This window comes from Herpailurus yagouaroundi, unplaced genomic scaffold, assembly GCF_014898765.1.
Source record: "Herpailurus yagouaroundi ecotype Mexico unplaced genomic scaffold, PumYag 28, whole genome shotgun sequence".
In the NCBI taxonomy this organism is placed as follows: domain Eukaryota; kingdom Metazoa; phylum Chordata; class Mammalia; order Carnivora; family Felidae; genus Herpailurus; species Herpailurus yagouaroundi.
In genome coordinates, this window is record NW_024412376.1 from 11,053,702 (window position 1) to 11,069,902 (window position 16,201).

The 16,201-nt window shown below is 39.0% G+C and overlaps 1 protein-coding gene across 3 annotated transcripts in view; it reads right to left on the minus strand.

Annotated features, from left to right (window-relative positions):
- The window catches only part of CCDC25 (coiled-coil domain containing 25), a 41,880-nt gene that overhangs the window by 23,937 nt on the left and 1,742 nt on the right, over positions 1-16,201 (minus strand). Inside the window, exons 2-4 of one of the 3 annotated variants that reach the window (XM_040464346.1) lie at positions 12,602-12,649; positions 7,330-7,369; positions 2,301-2,352 (exon numbers count right to left, since the gene is read on the minus strand). In XM_040464346.1, coding sequence (XP_040320280.1) covers positions 2,301-2,352; positions 7,330-7,369; positions 12,602-12,649 — 140 coding nt within the window. Of the gene's footprint in view, positions 1-2,300; positions 2,353-7,329; positions 7,370-12,561; positions 12,650-16,201 lie in introns of those variants that run through there. The other 2 variants (XM_040464419.1, XM_040464497.1) reach the window with 2 other exon arrangements.

Below are 16,201 nucleotides of genomic sequence, written 5' to 3' on the forward strand. Positions count from 1 at the left end.
GGGGAGCCAGGTAACTGTGGCATATCAACTCAAAGCAGCCAGTCAAAACAATAAATATGAAAATAATACAGTAACATGAAAAAGTTTTCAAAACTGTCACATTAAAGAGTAATACAATCAGCTAGGGGAATTAAAAATTGTTGTAATAATACAATCAACAGGATGGAATATAAATGGAGACAAAAGAATTGGAGTGCATGGCATGACATCACTGAAAGGCATGGGGTAAAAAAAAAAAAGCAGCTTACAAATAACTTTGGAAAACAGCATTTCAACTGGAAACTGTAAGGCAAAAAGACAAAAATAATTGCACACAAACAGCATACTTTAGTTGATAAAGTTGTTTCGTATGGGGATAAAGCTTAACACATCTGAAACCATTTCCACATATAGTGGGAGTCAAAAAGCAAATAGATGGTAGATGGTGGGAACCAGGCTTCTCACTGTGAGAAGGAATTAATAGAGAAGCAAAGAGAAAAGACTAGAATGGCCTCTATAATAACAGATTCATCACAGACATCAGTTTGAGCTCATGCTTAACATAGATACAGATAGAGAAACAATCCAACACATGAATTACTAACGTGGGTTAATATACATACATGTACTTCCTAGCTCTTTCTGCTGAGAGGGCCTAGAAGCAATGACACTCTAGGAGCAGTGAGTACACCAAGTCCAGATCTTGGCTCCTAAATACAATTCCCCAGTGAAAGGAATCAGGGTTCCTTGGAGAAAGGCCCGATTCTAGGACTGGGGCAGGGAAAATACAAGAAGAGCCCACACCATCTTAGAGTGTCAGAAAGGAAGTGCTCAAAAACCAAAAGGACGGGAGCATATCAAAGCAACACAGGAGCCAAGCTGAAAGAGCTCAACCAAAGCTGGAACAACTTCAGCAACTAAATAACATAGAACCGATTATAACCCGAAGTATAAAATAAATGTATGAGTCCATACTGATACACGTACACTGCTGTATTAAATATGTAGGGGAGAAGAGATAGAATCTTCCTTCTAAGTTTATGTAGATACTCCCCACTCCAAGAAGTGAAGCTTAATTCCATCCCCTCCCCTGTGAGTACGGGTTGGACTCGGTGATCTGTGTCCAAATAACAGAGTATGGGAGAGGGGAGGAAACCTGGCAAACACTGGCCTGGCCAGGAGATGAAGGTTAGCATCACTGGTGATAAATTCTACTAATGCACGTGCCCCTGACATGATGTGATGAGGAGGGCACTCCACTCCTGTGCTATTCTTCCTCCCAAACCTGTAACTCCAGTCATGAGAAAAACATCGGATAAACTCAAATTGAGGGGCCTTCTGTAAAAAAACCTGACCAGTACTTCTCAAGTTGCCATGCTCATGAAAAACAGGGAAAAATCTCACACTTTCAGAGCATGAACTGTCACAGACCAGAGACTAGGCACACGTGACAACTAAACACAACATGGGACACTAGACTGGATCCTGGAACAGAAAAAGGACATTAACGGAAAAACTGGTGAAATCAAAATAGAGCCCGGAGCTTAGTGAACAGTAACATACCAATGTTGCTTTCTTGGTTCTGACAAATCTGCCATGGTCATGTTAAGACGTTAACAATGGGGGAAGCCAGGCATGGGGTATATGGAAACCCCATGTAGTATAGACTATTTCTGCAACTTCTCTGTAAATCTAAAAGCATTCCAAAATAGGACATTAAAAAAAAAAAAAAAAAAAAAGGCAATATACATACCAAGTATGTATACCCTATGATTCAACTGTATAAAACATACAAATGTTAAGGCATTAGAAATAATAGTGGTCTTATGTTACTAGGAAACATTGCATCTTTTTCCTTTACTATTATAATGCTGTGTTAAAAGTCCCAAAGAAGCCCCTGATAACTGGGAACATCTATCCTTGGTGAGGCAGGACAATCACATGAGTGTGAGAAAAAGGAACCACATGTGATCTCCACTGGAGAAGACAGAAGGTCCAGAACTGTCAACTGAAATGAAAGGGAGAGAGAGCAGAGGTGACGAACAACATAACTAAAGTTGCAGGATAATTAGGGCAGTGGTTCTAGCTAAGGTACGTACACTATGTCCCCTTTCAAGTTTCAAAGTCACCAGAATTTCCCTTAGTCATTTTCTGGGTCAGGGGTAGGACAGCTCTTCATTTGCTACCTTTTTTTATCTTTTGCACATATTTATTATTTTAAGCAATTTAACTGCCAAAAAAAAAAAAAAAAAAGGACAGAGGACAAGAGAGGATGCTCATCACTAAAGAAAAAGCATGAGTCCATGTTTAAATCCAGTTACCTTATGTAATCGAAGGTATACATGAGCCGAAGAGAGTTTGTCCACGTGAAACCTACAAAGAATGAAAACTACTTTTAGCAAGAGGTACAAGACAACCATCTCCTCAGGCCCCTTGCATTTAAAGCATTCCAATCCAAAAAGTATTAACTCAGTGCTTACCACATGTCAAGCACCATGGGGAGTAAAAACACCATCACTGCCTCCAAAGGGCTCACTGTCAACTGGGAGAGGTAAGGTAAACAGGGCAAGTTCTGCAGCTGCATGAGACTAAGTGCCAAGCTGAATACTAGAGACAGTAAATGGAAATGCCTTGCAAAGGGCAATTTTGTTTCAAGTGAGAAAGAGCGATCAGTGATCACAAACTTCACTGATGAACTGAGACTCAGAGGGTATCTGACTAAAACACAGGTCGTAGAGAAAACACAGGGAAAGGAATTTCAGGTGAGGAGAGAAGGGAATGAAAGAAGTCATCAAGATCCATGGTGTTGCAAGCCTGGGAGACCGGCAGGACTATAGAGGAAAATATTTTACAGGTGGAGAAGGCACCAGTTTGGGAAAAAAGATGAGAGGAATGGTTTGGGATGTCCTAAGTTCAAAAACAATCCAAAGAGAAGTACAGAGTTGGACGAGCCATAAAATGGGTCAGACCAACAATTCATCCCTCCTTGTATCTGACAATGGCACTAATATGTTTTCTGGGAAAGCACGGGGATTGCCCTTTATGATACAGTCCTAAAAAAATCCCAATGTCCTAAATTTACCTTTCATTAAGCCTCTATCATCCACCAATTGAAAGAAATCTTTCTAAACTTAATTCCTTTTACACCCTAGTCTAACATTTGGAGATATTTACCAAATAAAGTTGACATTCCCTCTTTCCAGCTTCCAGAGATGCCCCAGAATTGTCACAACAAACAACGGTAACACATGATGGTCACTTTGGGATTCTGATAGCATTAGTAATCTCTTCCTTACTCCTCACCTTTCCAGACTGAAGAGTGCTCAGTAAAACCCTAAGGAGGCACCACTACACTCCATTATATATTTCTCTAGACATTAGCATTAATGTGTTTTTAGAAGTGAAAATGGTCACACACTCATGCCTACTGTAAGACGTGGACAGCATGATTCTATACAAATGTTAAGATTATGGTGTTTCTGGGGCGCCTGGGTGGCTCAGTCGGTTAAGCGTCCGACTTCGGCTCAGGTCATGAATCTTGCGGTTCGTGAGTTCAAGCCCCGCGTCAGGCTCTGTGCTGATGGCTCAGAGCCTGAAGCCTGTTTCGGGTTCTGTGTTTCCCTCTCTCTCTGCCCCTCCCCCGTTCATGCTCTGTCTCTCTCTGTCTCAAAAATAAATAAACGTTAAAAAAAAAAATTAAAAAAAAAAAAAAAGATTATGCTGTTTCTAATGCCCTCTTAAGGAAGTTAAGCATTTTGCTAGTCACCATGGATACAGAAAAATACTACACATTTTTGGCAGTCTGTGATACCTCTAGGTTTTTTTTGTTGTGTTTTTTTTTTTTTTTTTTTTTAACATGTATTCATTTTAGAGAGACAGAGTGTGAGCAGGGGAGGGACAGAGAGAGAGGGAGACACAGAATCCAAAGCAGGCTCCAGGCTCTGAGCTGCCAGCACAAAGCCCAATGTGGGGCTCAAACTCACAGACCGTGAGATCATGACCTGAGCTGGAGTCCCATGTTTAACAGACTGAGCCACCCAGGTGCCCCCTCTAGGTTTTATTATTATCCATTACTGGTAACCAGAATTGGACATTGATTTATTTTTCTCATATAAAATTTATATTCCCTATAAGAGATTCCTACTGATTACCATCTTTAGCTTGGCCTTTTCCACTGAAAAAAAATGTGTTTTTGCAAATCCAGAAATTATGTATCTAATTATCCTCTTTCAGGATCTTAGGAAGCAAGTTCAGTTGAAAAGTAACTTGCCCCATTCTGACTTGTCTTAAGCTAATTCTCTATTTATAACAACTCTTTCCTACATACCCATAGTAAATCAATTGTATCCTGATTTTTCTTAAAGGTCTGACATGGAATTTTGTCCAAAGAAATACATAAATAATTCAATGTCTATCTGATGGAGTCATACATAAGTAATCGAAATCCTAAAACACACACAGGAATATCACTGCTGATGCACAGAGCAACTCCAGGCTGGGAGGTATATTGCTACAAGGGCAGGGGGAATGTGTGGAAGTGTGGGGCTTTGGTTGCACTGTAAATCAAAAAAGCCAGCTCTCTAAACAAACTATCTTGGGGAGGTTCCTTAAAAAAAACCTTTCCAAACCTCCCAAAATGTTTACTCTGAAAAGTTTAAATTATGCGCAGTATCGTTCCCTAGTTCCTTCTGGTCCTTGTTATCGTCCTCTCCCTACTTAATCACTGTTTTCTTTACTGAATGCAGAGACTAAAAAGTTCAGTAAATGAGCACCAATGACCTGGGGATGCGGACACAGAGCCTCAGAAGCTGGGCCATTGAACTCCTGAAAGTGGGGTCCCTGGAGATACTATTCTTTGGGGGTTTGGAGGCAGTAAACACACACTATTTCTATCTTCTTTTGCTTAAAGATAAATTCAGTTCCATTCTCATTTAGTCCTGGGAAATCCTTTCCTTAAAGGTGTTTTCTGGTATAAACTCAGATGCTGATATCCACGCAGGTGAAGTTCTAAGGTTTACCTCAGAGTGAACCAGGTTGAAATGTGCCCTGGGGAATATCGATCAACTGAATCATTCTTAGCATGCCCAGGAATGTTTCCAGGATTGACACAACAGTCTTGAAATTTAGGGCTGGCTATTCTACCTCACAGCAGACCTCGAATAGCTTCTCAAAGTAAAAGTCAATCACTTCCAGCAAGAGTCATGAATTTCAGGGTGTCAAAATGGGTATCTGTAGACACCAGTTTGGTTACGTAGCATTCCAGGAGATAGTCAACCATAACGAAATCAAAAACCCAACTGAGAATACACAGGGCGTAGGCTGTAAATTGGAAATTTCTCTTCCACTTACTTAAGTTAAAAAAAAAAAAAAAATCAGGTAAAAGGCTGTGGCAAATTGACTTTTGTGGTACATCTGGATATGTAACCTTTTCCATGCAGGTGTTTATGCTTCAAACCTGACATGTTAAAACTTCACAGCAGATAACTACATAACAGATGCAGCCACGTAACAGATGCAGTAGCTCTAATCTCCCTTGACAGGATCTGGAGATCTCTGGGTTTTAAGAACAACTGGAATAATCCAGCCTGGTGACAGGTGCTCAAAATGGAGACACCAGAATGCAGTTACTGTGAAGAAATGTCCAGCAGAGATCATTTCTACACAGGCAAAGAGTTAGTTAATTAGGAAGTCAACAAATACTTTTTGAACATGCACCAGGTGCCAGGTCCTATGCTAGGTAACGGGATATGGGACTGAACAAAACAAGTGATCGCTGTCCTCGTGAGGCTTATGGTCTAGGGTTCTAGGAAGGGAAGCAGCACTCAATCCAGAAGCCCTCAGCAGTGCAAACTGAACACCTGAAGTGAAGGGGGTACCAAGCGGTGTCTCCCTTGATGACACTTGTTACCTGAGCTCAGCAGATGGGCCTGTGCTGGGACAGGGGGCAGATAAAAAAAAAGACTTTAAAATTCCTCAGGTTTGTCATGCCTCTTGGTTCCTGGAGTGTGGATGTTAGAGATGGCAGACAGGAAAGCATTTCCTGCTTTTTAAGTTAGTCTCTGTGTAATAGTTTTCCTAATAAATGTCCAATGCTGTCCACTTCATTGAAAAGCAACTCTCCTAAAAAGTGACAACCTAAACTCTGTCTCTGTAGGGAATTAAATGAAGGATTCGGGCCCACACTTGGAGAAAAGAGGTCCGGAGAGAGTTGCAGCAATGGCCTGAGGAAGGAAGGAAGTCACCCTCAGACAAAGAGCAGTAGCCTAAGGGAAGAACAAAATTGGTGATTCAGAACTAGAGCCGGCTGGGGGGCCAGCAACAACCACAGCAGATCTGTTCAGTTTCTTTTAGCCTTAGTGTCCTCATCTGAAAAATGGGCACAGTACTAATAATTATTTTACAGGGCACTGTGAAATTGAGTATATCAATAAGGTAAACACCTGCCAATACTTTGCATCCAGTTAGGTATTCAATAACTAATGACAGTGTTCATTATTACTATCATTAAAGCAAACAGGATCCATGTGCTTATCTTCAGGGACAGCATTTGGTAGAGGGGTGTTTGTGGAGTTGTGGAGACCAAACCCCACTCTAGGTGTAGAATTAGGCACCAGGACTCAGCAAACTGAGTCCGAGAGTGTTACATCAAAGTAACGGGAGTCCAGGTCCTCCTAAAAGGTTCCAGGTCTGAGTGGCAGAAACTCCCACGTGGCATTCTAAGGCAGTTAGAAAAAGAAAAGAATAAAACTAAAGTGAGTTTTTGGTTTGTTCTGTCATTGCTTTTTGGGCTGGGTTTTGTGAGGAGCAAATTAAATTATCTCAGAAGGCAAAAAAAGCATGATTATTATTTTTTAAATTTCCAGAAAATATTTTAGAAAGAAGGGGTAGAGCCTGGATCGAGACAGGGCTAACCTCATGAGGGAGTTGAGAAGACAAAGGGTACCCAGCCTGTGTTTTCTATAAAGCTGGACCTGGTCAGATGCCCTATCTATTCCATCCACATGGAAGCTTCTATTTCCCTCACCACTTCTTGTGAAGCCTTCATCCATCTCCTCGAGAAGAGTGGTCTGAGCACGTGAGTGTGGCAGTCTCACGAAACCACTCTGAGAAGACACATCATGAGGTAAAAGAAAGCTTCTGAGGTCCGGCCTCCAACCTCAGGGTTGCTGAGACATCATCCCCAGTTGACACAGCGATTAGAAATGAAGGGAGCTGGCAGTCAGCTACTTACCACCGAACATGAACAAAACACAAAGTAGGAGTTTCAGTTTTCATCATAAAAGTGAGGTGGTTGGCCAAATCTGAGAAAGTATATAATGCATAGAAAGCAGAATCGAAATTGTTACTTACCAAATATCTTCAGGCCAGCCATACTTTATTAGATCTTCGTCTAGAGTGAGAAACAAGAAAACAAAGAAAAGGTTAAAAAAAAAAACCTGTCAAATGAAAATATGCCAGAGTTTATACCAATCCTTCCCACAACTGTTTCTCTCCCTTAATGGAGAAAAGAGTAGTTGAGAGAGGCTTTGATGCCTGAAAATAGAGAAAAAAAAATTTGTAAAAATAGCTTTTAGAGTTGTCATAATTGATATAATTTTTATAATACTTAAAAGAAAGTTCAAGATATTTCTAATTTTTTAAATTGTATTTATTTTAGGGGGGAGGAGCAGACAGGGAGAGAGAGAGAGTGCCAAGCAGGCTCCGCAGTGTCAGCATGGAGCCTGATGCGGGGCTCGATCTCACAAACTGTGAGATCATGACCCGAGCCGAAACCAAGAGTCAGACACTTAACCGACTGAGCCACCCAGGCACCCCCAAAGATATATCTATTAAAAGTTAGTTAAACTTCAAATTAGAGCAGCTGAGAGGTTAGATGAGGTCTTGGGAAATTGATTCACTGTAATAAACTTATTTGTCAAAATGGTTTTGTTCATCAGTGAACTGTGTTTTACTTCTTAAAAGAGACCTCTTAATTATAAAATAGTAGAAAATTAGAAAATAAAACCACCACCAGAAGTATAAAAAAGGAAATAGAAATCACCTAAAATTCTGTCACATATGAAAATAAAAATAAAATAGAAGAAATAGCTATTAAGTTAAAAGTAACGGTCTCTGCAGGACAAAACAAGGACAGGATGGAAAATATTATTATGATACATATTCTGTTACTATTTGAATTCTTAAGCTATGTATTTCTTAGATAAAAGTAAAATTAAAAAGTAAAAAGGTCTTTGGAAACAATGACTACTTAATTCTACCATATGAATAAACTTCTCTATTGTTCACGTTTTGTTTTTTTTTAAACTTTATTTATTTATTTTGAGAGAGAGAGAGCAAGCAGGGGAGGGGCAGAGAACAAGGAAGAGAGAGAGAATCCCAAGCAGGCTCTGCACTGTCAATGCAGAGCCTGACGTGGGGCTCAAACCCACAAACTGGGAGATCATGACCTGAGCTTAAGTCAAAAGTCAGACGCTTAACTGACTGAGCTACCCACGTACCCCTGGGCTGTTTTACTTACAAATGCTTCAGTAACTATTTTTAAAATAAATATGTTCATATTCCCGATTATTTCCTTAAAGCATATTTATATTTTTAAAAGGTAAATTATTAGTTCAAAATGTATACTTCTGTATTTTTAAGACTAATAACATATATCACTACAGAAAGGTAAGACCCATACACACGAATAGCCATGCTAATAATTAGAAATGAATTGTGTCTAATACAAAAGCGTTAAAGTATTAGATACAAAGTTAAAAATTATAAGGTAAACAAAATGATTGATGTGATGACTTAAAATGTACCCAAGAAAGTATAATCTATCTAACTTGAATGGGGTATTCATTTTCCAGAAAAGTAAAAGGATGATAAATCTTGGATAATCTTAGAAACTGCAGACACTAGGGGCGCCTGGGTGGCTCAGTCAGTTAAGCCACTGACTTCAGCTAAGGTCGTCATGATCTCGCGGTTTGTGAGTTCGAGCCCCACGTTGGGCTCTGTGCTGACAGCTCAGAGCCGGGAGCCTGCTTTCCATTCTGTGTCTCCCTCTCTGCCCCTCCCCTGCTCACATTCTCTGTCTCTCAGAAATAAACAAATGCTAAAAAAATTTTTTTAAAAACTGCAGACACCATACATTTTCTGAAGGGCTTTGTATTAGCTTACATGGGAAGCTGAGCCAATAGCCAACAAGTAATCAAAAAAAGGAAAGGGAAATATAAAAACCTCTTTTCCTCAGTCAGGCAATGTTTGGCCTCCTGGTGACACCTGCTGGCTAATAAAAGGAAAACATCTGAAAGCTTTTTAGTGAAAGAAAGTAAATTATTCAATTAAAAATGCACTGATGTTCCATCCAGCCCTTAGGCTGAAGTCATCAAGGCTATCAGGAATAAGTATGATGTGCTAGGAGCACTAGGGAACAGGGTGCTTTAAAAATGTAATCTCTTTTTTACAAAGCAATCTAGGAAAGCTGGCACCTCCAAATGACTCCAAGGGCTCCTGGGTTTTTTTTTTTCCCACACACATTTTATTACTTTTTTAAAATTTATTTTAAGAGAGACAGAGTGGGGGAGGGGCAGAGAGAGAGGGGAGACGGGGGATACGAAGCAGGCTCTGCATTGTCAGCATGAAGCCTGAAGTTGGGCTTGAACCCATGAACAGTGAGATAACCACCTGAGCCAAAGTCGGACTCTTAACCGACACAGCAACCCAGGCACCCCTCTACATACATTTAAATGACAGCAAAACTCAAGTGGACTCTAGAAAGAATCTAAATTTACATCTGCAGACATAAATTCTATATTTAGATTTATATCTGTAGATATAAATTCCTACAACAGACATTTAAAGGATTCTACGTCAAGCCCAACCTAACCTGCTCCTCCTTGGCTCTCCCTAATCACATTTATGCTGCCCCTTCCTCTACTTCTACAGCACTTATTCATATTGCTTCATTTCACCTATACTTTTTAAAATAGACATTTTTTATTTTACTCTTTCTTTTTGAGAGTGCGTGAGTGAGCAGGGAGGGGGAGGGAGAGGGAGAGAGAATCTTAAGCAGGCTCCATGCTCAGCGCAGAGTCCGATGTGGGGCTCGGACTCATGAACCGTGAGATCATGACCTGAGTCAAAATCAAGAGTCTGCTGCTCAACCAACTGAGCCACACAGAAGCACCCCTAAATTAGACTTTATTTTTGAGAGCAGTTTCTAGGTGCAGAGCAAAATGATCGAATACTTGTTTTTGCATGTGCCTCTCCACCTTTAATACTATGAAAACAGAGATTCCATTTTCCTCTTTGGATGCTCAGACAGGCTGGCGTATGGGTCCACACAGATAAGCTCTAGCAAACACTGAACTAAAATGGAAGGAAAAAAGAGACCTGGTGGGAATGTCACTGGCACAGCTGCCTTAGGTCAGTAACACTAGCAGCCCAGCAGTGTGAGCCAGTATCAAGGCAGTCCTTCACTGTAAGAAATGTATCAAGTCCCCCGCCCAGAGTTACACGGTGCAAAACCCAGGCAACCATACGTAGCAGCTCTCCTTTAGGTGCTTCTCAGTAACCTAAGTCTTGGGTTAGCATCCTTGATATGGTAGAAAGAAAGGTAGATCTGGTTAGGTGTGGATCCGTATCTACTGCAGACAACCATGGCTGGTTATAAACAGCCTCCTTGCTCGAGGTAATACAAGGAGATAGCATCCCTGCTCAGCTACATTCATCAGGACGGGGCTACGAAAAAAATACAAGTTGCCTCTGATGATGTAGGAGTTACTAAGAGAAATATAAAAACAAGTATACTGCAGACTGGGTGCCTCCATTAAGTCAGACTAGAGACAATGTCATGAATTCATTATAAGGAAAAACTGTTTAAAAATTAGTTATTTTATTCTGCTGGTTTTTTTCTCTTGGCTAGGATGTAATAGGCTTGCTTATTCTGATTCTGCCTTATGGTAACCAGTATTACCACACAGTTCTAAACCATTTATATAGATCTGATTAAGAACTATATATATTTAAATATCGGGGTGCCTGGGTGGCTCCGTTGATTGAAGGTCTGACTTTGGTTCAGGTCGTGATTTCACAGTTTGTGAGTTTGAGCCCCACACTGGGCTTGCTGCTGTCAGCGTGGAGCCCACTTTGGATCCTCTATCCCCCCCTCTCTCTCTCTGCCACTCCCCACTCACACTCTCTCTCTCAAAATTAAACAAAAAAAATTTAAAAATAAGATTTCCATAGCTATTACATATATCACATTATATATTTTATACATGTTTTATACACGTTTATTATTTTTTATGTTATGCATACATATATGTTTGTTATATTGTATGTTAACCATATATATGCATTAATTATACAGTTATATATTTACACATATCATAGTTATACATAACATTACTGTTTTTTGACATCTTTTAATTTTTGGCCTTACTTATTTCATTAATGTCAAATGTCCCATACTGAAGAATGTTATTCTTGTCTCTTTTAAAGAATCAAGTTTAAACTGTTGTCAGTTTCAAACTGCACCTAGAACAGACACTGATGGTTGTAGGGGGGAAAAAGAGCTAAAGAACCTCCAGTGGTGACAGCTGCCATTACTGAGTGCCCACCCTGGGCCAGGCACTTTATCCAGGCTCTTTGGTTTCACCTTCACGACCCTGCAAGGCAGATACTGTCCCATGATCCTCTTCTTCCATTTCAGCAATGTGAGGTTCAAAGAGGTTAAGTAACTATAGCTACTTTATTAAGAGCTGGGATTTTAACCCAGATGGGCCAGACTTCAGGGCTGTCTTTTCTAGGAAATTACACTAGCCCTGTGAGAAGAGCGATTGTATCTTCTCCAAGCGTGAAGAAGTGTAATTCTGTCATTTCTCCAAGCTCCCTTGTTGCAGATGTTTTCTCCCTCAGCCCAGTGCTGTCAACTCAATGCTCTAGAGCAAGAAAGCTAAACTTCTCCCTCTTCACTCGTGCAGTCAAAAGGCCATCCCCTTAAACGGTTTTTCCTTTTAAGCTTTAGTTCAAATTCATTAGTGGGTAAAAAAATTAATTAAGCAGGTTGAGACTAGCTTTTTAAAAACAAAACAAGAGGGCACAGCGAAGAGTATGGGTATTTTTTGTAAATTTTTGTTTTAGTTACATAAATGTATGCAAAATGGAATAATGTATTTCATTTTGAGGAGAGTGGTCAATAAAGTCTGAAAAAACCGTTAACTTTTCATGACTCAAAAAGAGCCATCTTCGGCCTCAAAAAACATAACAGATATGTTTCCTCTATTCCTAAATGTGGTAAAAATGTACAGAAAATGAGCTTTTCAACCAAGTCACAGATTATTTTTACTTGACATAAACTAGCATAGGTTAACCTGATTCATATCACCCTAAATCAAATGATACCACAAAAACTCTTAATAAAGTTAACTTTCTAATCAGCAACAAATGGTCCAAGAGGCTCTAATGTTATTTGATGTAACTAAATTCTAGGAAAGGAAACCCACTGGAGTTAATGGGCCTAACTAGTAGTAGTTAGTTGAAAACTCATATCCAACCAACCATGTGGGGTGAGGGGAGGGGGCAATTGACACTTACCTGTTGGAAATTTCAAAATCAAATGCTTTTGAAAACTTACTTTCATATTTATCCTTTCCCATGTAAATAGTGTAAGCAGATGAGTTAACTAAGACAAAACAAAAATATAAAAAACAGTTAGATAACTTCATCCCCAGCAAAACTGCTTCATGGGAAAATCGAGTGACAAATGCTTCGGTTAGGGGTTGCAAGACATGGCCTGTAGGTCAGATCCAGCCCTGTCTTTGGACAGCACACAAGCTAAGAAATGACTTCTACATTTTTAAAGAGTCGAAAACACAAAATGAAGAAGAATAAAGCTACAGAGATGTGGCTCACAAAGTCTAGAATATTTACTACTGGGTCCAAAGAGGAAACGTTTACTGATCCTTACTACAGAAGCTACTTCCCTACTTTCATCAGGACATAGTTTAATACAACTCCAGTTTAGTCCTATAATTTTGCCATCTTCAAAAGAGTTAAAAACAAAACGAAACAAAAAACCCAAGATTCACCTCAACCATTTAAAAATAGGTTCCTATACTTAGCTAAGCCTTTTCATTATTTTATTTAGCCAATATTAGTTTTTTCCAGGTGTGCTACACATTATAATGGGCTCCTAACCTATTCTGGGGAAACACGTTTTTCAAATATCTTCTAAATCAGCGATTCTGAACCCTCATTACCCACCTAATTGCGTCCCAGCTCCATTAAGACTAACCAAGTCCAAATCTCCAGTGGGTAAGCAATGGTGTTTTTTAAAGGATCTCCAACTATTTCCAATGTGAACTCAGTGTTGGGAACTCAGTGTAAGTCAAACTGAATATTCTAGGTATAGCTTACCTTAGAAATGACATTTGCTTTACTAAGCTAGTGTCTTTTAATGTAGGCATCTTCCATCTGGGGTCAACTAAAAAGTTAACTTTCCTAATTGAAATTCTATCTGGGTTCTGGGCTTCCAAGCTAGTCCACCAAAACTTGTTTGACCCCATTGGTAGCAAAACTCCTGAATTAATGGTCACTGGGCCCCTAGTCTGGGCAGTTTGTTGACTGTTGCTAGACAGCACAGAACCAGGATGTGTGAGTGGAGCTCTAAAGGCCAGGGAGCAGCACTCTTTCATTTATAAATTCTTAAATAAATTGCCTGTACTTCCAGTAATGAGAAGCTCTCTAAATTATCATAGTTGCCTCTCTTGGGGAGGGAAAAATCTCATATCCTTCAGTCAACAGTTATAATGACTACAACCCAAAATTACTTGGAAGTTGAGAGAACTAATTGGAAAGGAGAGAGTATTTGCATTGACAGAAATATCTGCCTATAATTGAGCATTACAATAGCTTGGTAAGGCCTCAGCATAGCCAGAAGAGCCATTATAACAAATGCCAGAAGTGCAGAAATAAAACCATTTCAGATTCTCTCTGCACGACCTAGCAATATTCACCCTTTGATCCTACAATGTCATCATTAAGTACATACTATAATTACTCTATCAAGCAATGATGTTCTTTTTACAAACTAAACACTCATTAATTGAGACTGGTTAAACACACTATAGAATATCCATAAACAAATACCAGGCACCCACCGGAAAGAAAAGGTAGCAATTAAATAGAACAGCATTTTTGTATATATAGAGCAAAATTCAATTTGTAAAAAAATGAATATATAGTTGTATGTACATGTTTACAAATATATTTTTAATATATGCACCTATTTTCTGTATATGTATCGAAAAATATACATATAACTGTTAATAATACTTACCTTGGCTAGCTCACTTATGAAATATATAGATGGTTTTGTAATCAGAGTGAAAGTAATTTTTAAAATGATTAAAATAAAATAAAGCTGTTTGTGCAAGCTAAGCCATCTAAATTACAGCCAAGAGAACGACACACTATTGTTTGGACGGTTGACCTATAAAATGAGGTGATTAAGAACATAACTCAAATGCAAACTGAAGAATATTCTACAAAATAATTCAACAACAGTGTCATGAAAGGCAAAGGCTGAGCAACTGCTCCAGATTAGAATAGACTAAAGAGTAATGAATGACAGTGGAATGCAACAATGATTGGTAATTGCCCTTTGTTATAAATGCATTAGGACACTAATGCAAACTGAACAAAAACTGCTGATTATATCATAGTATTGCTGCAATGTTAATTTCCTAATTTTGATAATGAGGAATGTTTTGTGATTTTAGGGGGGGGAACCTGAAGTATTTAGGGGTAAACTGCAAATTACCAACAAATGGTTCAAGAAAAAAACGTTTGTGTGTTTGGAGAGAGAAGTAAAGAGAAAGGAAAAGAAAGAAACAGAAGTTAAAATGTTAGAATCTGGGGGAGAGGTTATAAAGGAAATCTTTTATTATTTTTGAACTTTTCTTAAAGACTGAAATTAGTCAAAATAGAAAATTAAAAACAAAAAGGAGCAAGAAGTCTCAATGAAGTTCCTATGTTAATAGGATGAAAGAAAAGTAAATTGAATTATTCTAGTACTTTTGTTATTCTTGCCCAAATAATATGTTTTATTAGTATGGGAAGTAATTATCTTGAAGGTACTGGATTCAGGTATAGCACCAGTCCACTTTAGAGACTCTGATAATTTCATAATTTACAGAACAATCTACCTGGAGATAGATGCAATTAAAAGGTACTAAAAGTACAGGAGGACTCAATGAGCTAAGTGCTGATACCTTGTGGGTCCATAAATCAGATGGTCTTGAATTAGACAGTGGAAATACAGAAAGGCTAACGTTTCATTATTCCATTATGACAGGTCATGAAACATGGATGAAGTTAAAGAGATTTTAGTCAGATACTAATTTTAAAAGGAAAGGCAGAAAAACAAAACAAAACAAAAAAACCCTGAGATTTTCTCCCCATTTAAAAAATTTTTAAACAGTGGGGCACCTGGGTGGTTCAGTGGGTTAAGCACCTGACTTCAGCTCAGACCATGATCTCACAGCTTGTGGGTTCAAGCCCCACATCAGGCTCTGTGCTGACAGCTCGGAGCCTGGAGCCTGCTTCAGATTCTTTGTCTCCCTCTCTCTAAAATAAAATAAAATATTAAAAAAAATTAAAGAATATCTTTAAAAATTTTTCTAAATGGTAAACCATAAGTTGGTTGAAATGCTTGGCTATCTATAAGTCATTTCCTGAAGATTCTGTATGTTCAAGCTCTTTTCTGTAATGGAATTATGTAGTTTTACCACTATTCAACTGAAAAGGTTATAATTTTTCCATTAACTTTGTAGTTTTAAAAGATTTGCTGCACAAGTGCATTTTTGTTAAAGACCAAATATTTTTCCAACAGGAAGCAACTGTGACCTTATAATAGAAGCCAATGAGAAAAATATGACCCATAATCTGTGGGCACCTGGGTAAGTATGACTAGTGCTCAAAAAATTTAGAATGGTTTTAAGGAGAATTAGGCAGCTAGCATAAAATACATTTAGTACCTATATACGCTGCCTGTATTTTTTTAAATGTTGATTCATTTTTCAAAGTGAGCGGGGGGTGGGGGGGAAGAGAATGGAACAGAGGAGCCTAAGTGGGGTCTGCGCTGACAGCAGAAAGCCTGATGCGAGGCTCAAACTCACAAACCAGGAGATCATGACCTGAGCTGAAGTCAGACTCAACCAACTGAGCCACCCAG